Raw genomic sequence first — 10,495 nt, forward strand, 5'->3', positions numbered from 1 at the left:
GGAAATAAGAGTGGTGCTTTGTCAAAAAAGTAAAAATTGGGCAAAACTACAGGGTCTGAATGCTGTCACTTGATACGGACTTTTTTCAAAATAGCAATCAAATTTCAGAGAAGTTGGGTACATAACTAATTTGTACTTAGATAAGTTAGATTTATTTATTAGGGCATTGGGTTTGAATAGTTACGGAACAGATGCTACGAGCGATAAAGCGATCAGGTACCTACCTAAATGCAACCTAAGGGTGGGATTGAACTTACAAACATCACATTATCATTATCTACTGTGGTACTATTATTACAGGCCTATGTGTCACATCCTCAAGCTAAACTGCATGTATTGTAGATAGTACAATAGAATGAAGCACCTATAGTGTGTGTTTTTTTTTTTTTTTTTTTTTAAAAGTTTAAAGGGGTTGATAGTATCCGGCTCCAAGCTAAGTAGGCTAGCTGGGATTTCTTTCTAAACTTTATGGTGAGCTACTTAGGCTCTGAATAGGGCTTAACTCCATACACAAAAAGCCCACTCTGAGGCTTAGGTGTGAGGGTAGCAGCCCCAAAAGATGGGTTAAGCTTATACGAATCTAGACCCAAGAGAGTAACGCCAATTAGTTTTTGCTTCGCATAACGCATAGCCCCAAGTAAAGAGATGGCCGTCAAAGTTAATTATGCAATTTAAAGATGTGTCCACACATAGTTGACGCCTTCGATCGACGTCGACTGAAACCGTACACTGCCTCAATAGCAAAGATTCACGTCTTCTCCTTCTGCACACACAGTTGACGGGGTCGACTGTGTGTGGACACAGCTCAAAGACTGGTGCACAAGCTACGAGCTGCGATTCTTTTCACGACCAAATTCTCATTTTCATAATGTTATTATTAGACGTTGATCTAGCGTTTGATGTTGTAAACGACTAATGTTTTTCTGACCGGCAGGTGTGACGCGTCAGGTAGGCGATGCCCTCCTCATGGAGAGATCTCAGAGGTCTGGCCGCGTGGTCAGCATAGGCCTATGGATGGGCGGTCTGAGGACGAGGAAACATACTAACGTTAAGGTGAGTACAATGAATACGAGTACAGGGTCTGAAACGCACTCTATCCAGTAGTAGAGGAACTATAGCAGTGTCAGCTGTGGTATAGAAGTTATTAGAACCAGCTGTCCAAGCCTTATGTACATTTGTGTACAACTCCTAAACTTTTTTCAAAGAGGTTTCATAGAGGGGACTGTAACTGCTAAGGTCTTATCGTCCCGAAATCGGAGAGAGAAGAAAGACAGAATAGGAATCGTTCCGAGAACGAATATTATCCGTTCAGGATAAAATCTGCCCCGGGCGGGAATTGAATCCGCGGCCTAGCGCTTACAAGACATGGTATGTGTGGCTTAGTCCGTTATTCCTCCTGACCCCTCAATTATTCTGTTGTTGGTGTTGTTGTTAATGTTGTTGTTGTTTTTAACGTTTCCGACAGCATCAGCATCACAATATCGTTTCTAGATCTAGGAACTTTTGCCACCGCCACGGGAACAGTCCAGAGGGAGGTTGGATCCAGGGTTGTGTGTTCTTTGTTCTTAATCTTTGCTCGTTTCAGGTGATCATGGGTCTCTTATGTCCATTCTACATTGCCCGGCTGGAGTTCAAATCCAAGGAAGAACTCCAGTTGATGCCGCAGACAGAGGAGGAACATCTGTACGGCCTGGAAGACGACAACGATAATGATAGTGTGGAGAATGGAACCACGCATAATCCTCAGCACAGGAATACTGAGGCCGACGTAGAGGTGAGTGGATAGGCAGTAGTAATGCTCCTCACGTAGGAATAGGATACATAATTACATTACAATTGAAATGGGGGTCTTTTCTGAGGAAATTCCTGTGTGCGGAGTCCAGTATGTAGGCATATTGCACCCCACAAATAGATAGGTATCACTTTCTGACTTGGAGAGTACAGAGGTCTCTCTGATTTGGCGGTGCAGGGAGCTACCGAGCTCCTTAATATAGCCTGTTTGTACTCCTACATCTGAAAATAAGACTGGAAAATTCTTTTATATACCTTGAGAATTTCTTGGTTTGCTTCTCTAGCATTTTGATGACTTTATTGGGTACATTTTCTAGTTTTATTTAATACAGGTACGGGACACTTTCTGTAGAGGTGAGTGGATAGGCAGAAGTAATGCTCCTCACGTAGGAATAGGATACATAATTACATTACAATTGAAATGGGGGTCTTTTCTGACGAAATTCCTGTGTGCGGAGTCCAGTATGTAGGCCTATCGCACCCCACAAGTAGATAGGTATCACTTTCTGACTTGGAGAGTACAGAGGTCTCTCTGATTTGGCGGTGCAGGGAGCTACTGAGCTCCTTAATATAGGTAGCCTGTTTGTACTCCTACATCTGAAAATAAGACTGGAAAATTCTTTTTATACCTTAAGAATTTCTTGGTTTGCTTCTCTAGCATTTTGATGACTTTATTGGGTACATTTTCTAGTTTTATTTAATACAGGTACGGGACACTTTCTCTTATTATTTTTTAAATAGAGATTTTCTTAGGCAACTTTTCCTGTTTTGAGTTTCCCTGGTAATTCTTCGAATTAATCGAAGGCTTCGGGTATTTCCTCTCATTGTTTTAACGAGCGTTCACTTTTACATTTTCTCTTCACAGGGTGACACGTATCGCTATCATGTACGTATCTATGTTTCACTTGCACTTAGCACCCCCTCGGTACTTGGCGAAATACTCAACCTTAACCTCTTTCTCGACATTAACTCTCTGTATCTAATATAATCTTCTTGTATGGAATATTATCCTTTTGTATTTTGATCTATTAATAATTATCTATTTGTCTCGGTACTTGGCGAAATACTCAACCTTAACCTGTTTTTCGACATTAACTCTCTGTATCTAATATAATCTTCTTGTATGGAATATTATCCTTTTGTATTTTGATCTATTAATAATTATCTATTTGTCACTTTGTGCTCTCTTGCAGAATTCGCCGATATTTAACAGCGTATTTTCTCCCCTGTTACCTTCCACTAATAACGCGTCTATTGCGTCTCTTCACTGTTGGTTATTTGGCACAATCTTCTTAAAGTGTATTTCATCGTCTAACAGTCTAACACTTATATGTTAATAATGAAAAACTGGGCTGATCTGCGGAATCAAGGAAGATTTGTTATAAAGATAGTGGAAAAAACAGACAGCAAGGTGTCATGCCTATCAACCCATCCAAATGAGCACCACGCGCGACGTTGATTACCTCCAGTGTTCTATGAAAAACTGTCGACAAGGTGTCATGCCTATCAACCCATCCAAATGAGCACCACGCGCGACGTTGATTACCTCCAGTGTTCTATGAAAAACTGTCGAAATAAAAACTTTTTTCTTCAAGAGGTTGAGAAAGGGGACTGTAAATGCTGAGGTCTTATCGTCCCGGAACCGAAGAGAGGAAAGGATGGGGAAAAGCCAGCCGTTCCGAGAAACGAACCTTATCTGTTTAGGAGAAAATCCGCTTCAGAAGTTCTATTCTTTTAGATTTCTCCATTCTACCTCAATGAGGAGGAATCGAATTAGCGAGCAGAATGCCTATACAAATCTGCACGAGAAGAGAAAGATGAAGGATTAGAGAGAAAGAGAGAAAGGGAGAAAGAGAAAGAAAGAAAGAAAGAGAGAGAGAGAGAGAGAGAGAGAGAGAGAAAGAGAAATAGGGAGGAAGGGAGAGGGAGAAAGGAAGAGAGAGAGGAAGGGAGAGAAAGAGGGAGTGAGGCAGAGAGAAAATATTCTTAGCCTGGAAAAAAAATCCTGGTTTGTGGGATAAATTTTCCGATGCCGCATACAGTGAAGTTAATAATATTATTACAAGCGAGGGAGGAGAGAATCAGAGAACTGAGAGAAGGGGAGAGGAAACGGAAAAAAGAAAGGCTGCATAGAAAGAGATTGGAGAAGAAACTCTGGATAGAAAGAGATCGGAGGAAGAAACAAGAGAGAGAAAAAGAGACATTTCGAAGTGGAGAAAAGGTTTTCAATATGTAAGAGATGAGCACTGAGCATTGAAAATCTTTGAATGCTGCATAGAAAGAGATTGGAGAAGAAACTCTGGATAGAAAGAGATCGGAGGGAGAAACAAGAGAGAGAAAAAGAGACATTTCGAAGTGGAGAAAAGGTTTTCAATATGTAAGAGATGAGCACTGAGCATTGAAAATCTTTGAAACCTCGCCAGCCAGCCAGGCAAATAAAAAACAAATCGAATCAAAGAACAGGGCGGTCGTAAAGCTGTGGCATGTGGCACGACTTGAACTCTTGGCGGATAGTCTATGTAGATTAGTCTAGAAAACAAGAATAGTAAAGGACGTCAAGGTGGTGCTCATGTTCAGACTGTCATCCAGAATTCCAGATACTCACCACATTATCGAAGACTGGGTAGCATTGTGAAGCTCCTTACCAAGAGTGATGTAGGGATGGTAATGGTAACTTTTTGGTTTGTTGGACCGCTGTCCCGTTGAGAGAAATCTTTAACGTTATTTGACGAAAACTCTTTTCTGCACATGCACAGGAACGAGTTTTAATCAAATAACGTTAAAGACTTCAATTAACGCTAATTTTGGTAGCAAAAACTCTCTAATATTGTTGGTCTAATATTGTCGGATTCGTAATCTAATGTCTCATGTTGTTCCATGCTCCAGTATGTGCGACTATCGTACGACACACGACCAGAGAACATCCTACAACTGTTCACCCGGGAGTGGTCACTGGAGCTGCCCAAACTTCTCATCACGGTCCAGGGGGGTAAGGCCAACTTCGAGCTTCAGCCCAAACTCAAGAAGGTGCTCCGGAAGGGTCTACTTAAAGCTGCCAAGACCACGGGCGCTTGGGTGTTCACTGGTGGAACTAACACAGGTAAAAACCGGTTTACCAATAACGAACCTTATCTGTTTAGGATAGTATCCGGCTCCAAGCTAAGTAGGCTAGCTGGGATTTCTTTCTAAACTTTATGGTGAGCTACTTAGGCTCTGAATAGGGCTTAACTCCATACACAAAAAGCCCACTCTGAGGCTTAGGAGTGGGGGCAGCAGCTCCAAAAGATGGGTTAAGCTTATAGGAATCTAGACCCAAGAGAGTACCAATTAGTTTTTGCTTTGCATAACGCATAGCCCCAAGTAAAGAGATGGCCGTCAAAGTTAATTATGCAATTTAAAGATGTGTCCACACATAGTTGACGCCTTCGATCGACGTCGACTGAAACCGTACACTGCCTCATTAGCATAAATTCATGTCTTCTCCTTCTGCACACACAGTTGACGGGGTCGAAGACAAAGACTGGTGCACAAGCTACGAGCTGCGATTCTTTTCACGACCAAATTCTCATTTTCATAATGTTATTATTAGACGTTGATCTAGCGTTTGATGTTGTAAACGACTAATGTTTTTCTGACCGGCAGGTGTGACGCGTCAGGTAGGCGATGCCCTCCTCATGGAGAGATCTCAGAGGTCTGGCCGCGTGGTCAGCATAGGTATCGCCCCCTGGGGGATAGTCGAGAACAACCACGAGCTCATTGGTCACAACAAGGATGTGCCCTATCATTCCATTTCTTCGCCCCGATCCAAGTTTGCCGTCCTGAACAACCGGCACGCCTATTTCCTATTGGTGGACAATGGGACGGCAGGGAAGTACGGGGCGGAAATCATACTCAGGCGAAAACTGGAGAAGTACATTTCCAACCAGAAACTACATCCGGGTAAGTCGAAAATTGTGGGTGCGAAAGGGGGGGAGAATGGAGAACCTTTAGTTTTGTAATTGACCTTTTTCAATACTTCCCTGACAGACATTAATGATTTTTAAAGACAATGTCCGAGAACTGCCAGTAGTTAAAGTACCCACATGGTTCTATCAACGTACATTAAATTTAAAGATGAAAGATGACTTAGCTCGTAGATTGGCAATGTGAGTGGGCAGTGCTGAGGCTCCTCTTACGAGGTATCAACCTGCCAACCCTAGTAGGTATCAAGTTACTATAGTCTCATTTAATTTGCCAAGCAACAAACACTTAGGTACTAGGGATAGAACGGTGAGAGCTTTCTGTTAAGTACAAGGGTAGAAGCTTTCTGTTCTCCTCGTTCACAAGTAGATAGCTAGATATAGATAGATACTTTGGTAGGTATATCACGAGAAAAATAAGAAAGAAACTAATTGAAGACGGTAACAATAACAAAACGTGAAGTTCTTTTAATTAAAAAACAATACATCAAATCCATTAAGAAAGGAGAAAGGAAAAAAGAACAATTTCGGGAGCAGTTTTCTCAGTTTAACAAGACGTGTACCTATCTCTGTTACACGTTTATGTAAAAAGAAAACAGCTGCGAACAGCATTTTTGATAACTAGAGAAGAGTAGAAGACTAAAAATATTCTCGTCTTTTGCCCTGGGAAAATTCTAAAATGTTGTCTTCATAATAAATGTAATTTTTGAATGGAGTAAACGGAGACGGTAATAGGGAGCTATTTAAAATTAAAAAAAAAAAAAAAAAAAAAAAAAAAAAAAAAAAAAAACTTAAAGAAAACACGTAGGTAGGTACCTTCATATCCATAACAGTTTGGCTTTGGAGAGTTTGGAGTAATAACGGGAGAGAAAAGACGACAAAACTTGCGATTTGGGTTATATCCTTAAAAAAGAACGATATAAACGAGGGGTAGGATCGGGATGGATGGTTGTTTTATCGCGATTATAGCCGGCTAGACCATTTTGTGTTAGGTCATATTCAAATTCAAGTTTCAAAGGCCCTAGTTCTCTAGTAACCTACTAAACTGAAATAACTTGCAGCTTACTGAAATAAATTCTTTTATTATCCATCTCACACAGACTAAACGTTTCTTTTTGCAAGTGATACATCAAGCTCTAATACTATCTATTATCTTGATAGATGACTCGGTAACTTTTGTTAGACGTTCCCATTTTAATCCCTCCAAAGCTGTTCTTAGAACGAAAATATTTTCATCTCTTGAACGACTCTGTAATTCCAGTATAACTTGATGCATTGTTGCCCCCACTTCAATTTTCTTTCACTGTAAATTCTTCTTTTGTACAGTATCTACCTGGTGCATTGTGCTTAACATTATAGATTATGGCACTTCAATCTTCTTTCACTGTAAATTCCGTCTCGAGTTGGTTTCTTACATTTATTTCAATCATTTTCGAATTTTCTTTCCTCCCCGTCTTTCGCTCATCTCCATTTTTTCCTTTTCCTGTTGCAGTTCTCGAGTTCTCGTGTCTTTTATTTGATTTATATTTTTCCTCTGTTAGTCTGTTGCATTGTTACTGTTGCTACTTCAAGGACAGAGCTAGGTATTTCATTTTATTTTTATCATTATTAGTATCTTAAAAAAAAAAAAAAAAAATAGAATACCTACCTACTTATCATTATTATTTTTATTTACCTACGTATTTATGTCTTCTTCTTTTTTCTCGCCATTTCCCGTTTTCAGACGGGATCGGCGTTTTTCGTCAGTCTCTCAATCAGCCCTAGCCAGGGTGATTGTTTTGGACTGGAATGTGGTTTTGGCTACAAAAATTTTACGAGTAGGTAGATGTCTTTCGCACTCAACCTTTGCTATTTCTTCAGCAAGGGAAATTTCAGACTGGTATACTCCCTGTTTAAAGTCCCCCAGCCAGACTAAGCTGGTGTACCTTCCCTTTATCATACCTTCATAACCTTAATATTGTCTTAGCTATCATACCCTAGCTTTTGTCCCAGTTCTATCTATTGTACCAGCCATTCCGAGTTGATAAGTCATAATTTCTCCAACCTCAAAGGTTAGTTCGTGCATTGGGTCACGATTAATTTAAATTCCGTGCACAAATGCCAGGTAATTTATTTCCTCTTTCCCTCTTCCTCGATCTCTCTCCCTCTCCTTCAGTCTGTTTCAGTCTCACCTTTTCTCTCTCCTCCCCTTCTACCACATTCTTCTCTTCCTGTTACTATCCCTTCTCCTTTCTCTACCTGTCTCCCTCCCTTTATTATCTCCTACATTTTTTCGAGTTTAATCTCTCGTCAGTTAGTTTAATCTGACGATCAGGCAGTCCTCGCAGAATCTGAAATGGAACTCAAAACAATGGTTGAAAGTATATGTGAAGCAGGGAAAAGGTATGGGATGAAGATCAACGTTGGAAAGACAAAAGTAATGATGATGGGAAATATAGAAGAAAGCTTGAATATAACACTAGAAGGAGAAAAACTGGAACAAGTAAACAAATTTAAATATTTAGGAGGAATGATTTACTCCAGTGGAAGTTGTACAGAAGAGATTAGAGGCAGAATATCCATGGGAAAAACAGCTTATGTGAAGGTTCAAAACATATTGACGGCTCGAAGAATACCCTTGCAACTGAGGAAAAGATTCGCGAAATGCTTCATCTGGAGTGTAGTGCTATATGGGTCAGAGACATGGACACTAAGAAAGAAAGAAGAAAAATATCTAGAAAGCTTCGAAATGTGGTTATGGAGAAGAATGGAGAATATCAAATGGTCGGACAAAATACGGAATGAGGAAGTGTTGAGAAGAGTGGAAGAAGAAAGAAATATAGTAAAGACAATAAAGAAGAGAAAAGCAAGTTGGGTCGGACACATCCTAAGAAGAGATTGCATTCAAAGAAAAATCATGGACATAAAATTCGAAGGAAGTAGATCGAGGGGAAGAAGGAAGTTTGGTATGCTGACAGACATCTTAAGAGGAAGGACTTATGAACAAATGAAGAATGATGCCCAAGATCGAGAAAGCTGGAGAAGGTTCTGCTGAAACCTGTCATATGACAGATCTACTATTATATATATAGCTAAATTCATCATATCTGTCCCTGGCAGCGAGTATAATCGGATCAAATGAGGAAGTGAAAGTAGCTTGGCACTAAACGACTGATACTATTAATGCTAATTTCATACTGCTTGGCGAAATACACCGACCTTAGCTAACTATAACTAAGTACCTAACTACTGAGCTACTGAGTATATTAGTAAAACGGGATTTTCAGATTAAGAGGACAAAACTAAGGATAATTATGCACTTGGTCAACTTTTGATATGTGGAATGTGGATACCTGGGGTTAGATTTGAGATCGAGAATCTCTCTCATGTTAAGATCTGGCGGCAGTGTTTGTGTAAGTTGGGTTCTCCTTTCTTGTACAGATGTTTTAGATCAGAAGAGATTGGCTTGCTTTGATTGGCTTGATCACCCAACGTGGAAATGTCCATCCAAAATGTGGAAATGTTGTAGCCGTTTACACATATTTTCTTCGATTCGAAGAATTGTTTTTGTTTGAATATTTGAATAAATATAAAATCGTTGCTAGAAAAAGAAAGAAGAAGAAAACTACATACATTAAATACTAATCTGGGAAACATTCTCATTTCTGCACATACCCCGAAAAAATTCGTGGGGGTCATAATCTTAATGCGAAAACAATAAATTTTCAACAATATTTCACCTCAAATTAACGTTGATAACACCATTGTGTTTAATAACAACCATCGCATCGTATTGTAAACTATCTTGTATCTTGAACCTCTCTCTGGGCACTTGGTATATTTCATCGCCCACTTGAAATGTGTTGTTTCGTCCAAATTGCATTAACCTCCTGACATTTATATTAAGTGGATCATGGGCCTTCAGTTTCAGTTCTAATAGAGATTGAGACCATGTGTTGCAGCGGGACTACAAGACCATCCAGTATCCCGTGTATACTACTTGCGTACTGTAGTACTAGTTGCGTACTAGATTTACAAGTCCATAATACCAAACATGAAACAGAATAAGATTCATATTATTGAACACTTTCCTACATAGGTACCTATATCGCCATGACCGAGTGGTCAAGAGCACTGACTCTCAACCCGAAGGTGCTGGGTTCTAAATTAGAACCCCGACCAATTGTCCTCATGAGGTTGAGTGCATCTTGAAAGGGCTAGCTGCACTTGACAGCTTGACGTACCTGGCAATAATCTCTTCAGTTCAGATATCATTTACTATGCTCTGTATTTTTACACGAACCGATATACATGCTTAACTGTGAAACTACAATTTCAACTAAAACAGCTAAAACTATAGGAACACGCATAGGTGATATGCAAGAAGTCACCTTCTTTTATACATTTATACCAATGGTATAATACATTTATACCAATGTACCTACGTATCTAACTATCTATCTCATCTATTTATAAACTCATCAGTATTATTCATGAAACAACTAGTGCATAGCTGATGAATAGAGAACTATAAAAGGCACGAGACTTCAACGTTGTAGCTATGAACTTTAACGTCACTCATATTCATACCTACCTACTCATTTTTTTTTTTTAAATCAGTAGGTATCATCTACCTATCTCTATCTACCTACTTAGACTTTTTATCATGCTCGAAGACTGTTTCACACTCAGGTGGTGTAGACTTCTGAACTTTCTGAATGACTTGAAAAAAAAAAAAAAAAAAAAAAAAAAAAAAAAATTTTTTT

General features: G+C 39.5%; 2 protein-coding genes across 4 annotated transcripts; both read left to right on the forward strand.

Moving 5' to 3' along the window:
- The first annotated feature begins 1,011 nt into the window (after positions 1–1,011).
- LOC103516334 (transient receptor potential cation channel trpm-like) lies at positions 1,012–3,147 on the forward strand. 3 transcript variants are annotated; one of them, XM_026828765.1, is made up of 3 exons: positions 1,012–1,053; positions 1,586–1,774; positions 2,985–3,147. In XM_026828765.1, exons 1-3 carry the CDS (start codon positions 1,015–1,017, stop codon positions 3,126–3,128), a joined length of 372 nt encoding a protein of 123 aa, XP_026684566.1. In that variant the 5' UTR covers positions 1,012–1,014; the 3' UTR covers positions 3,129–3,147. The 3 variants fall into 3 exon arrangements, with proteins under 3 accessions (XP_026684566.1, XP_026684567.1, XP_026684569.1); XM_026828766.1 differs by lacking the exon at positions 2,985–3,147 and adding an exon at positions 2,657–2,806; XM_026828768.1 differs by lacking the exon at positions 2,985–3,147 and adding an exon at positions 2,146–2,307.
- Positions 3,148–4,649: 1,502 nt separating this feature from the next.
- LOC113470382 (transient receptor potential cation channel trpm-like) lies at positions 4,650–5,804 on the forward strand. The gene is made up of 2 exons (XM_026828769.1): positions 4,650–4,891; positions 5,434–5,804. The coding sequence occupies exons 1-2, from the start codon at positions 4,669–4,671 to the stop codon at positions 5,787–5,789; spliced, it is 579 nt and encodes a 192-aa protein (XP_026684570.1). The 5' UTR covers positions 4,650–4,668; the 3' UTR covers positions 5,790–5,804.
- Positions 5,805–10,495: the final 4,691 nt, after the last annotated feature.

This window comes from Diaphorina citri, unplaced genomic scaffold (genome assembly GCF_000475195.1).
Source record: "Diaphorina citri unplaced genomic scaffold, Diaci psyllid genome assembly version 1.1 scaffold1548, whole genome shotgun sequence".
Taxonomy (NCBI): domain Eukaryota; kingdom Metazoa; phylum Arthropoda; class Insecta; order Hemiptera; family Psyllidae; genus Diaphorina; species Diaphorina citri.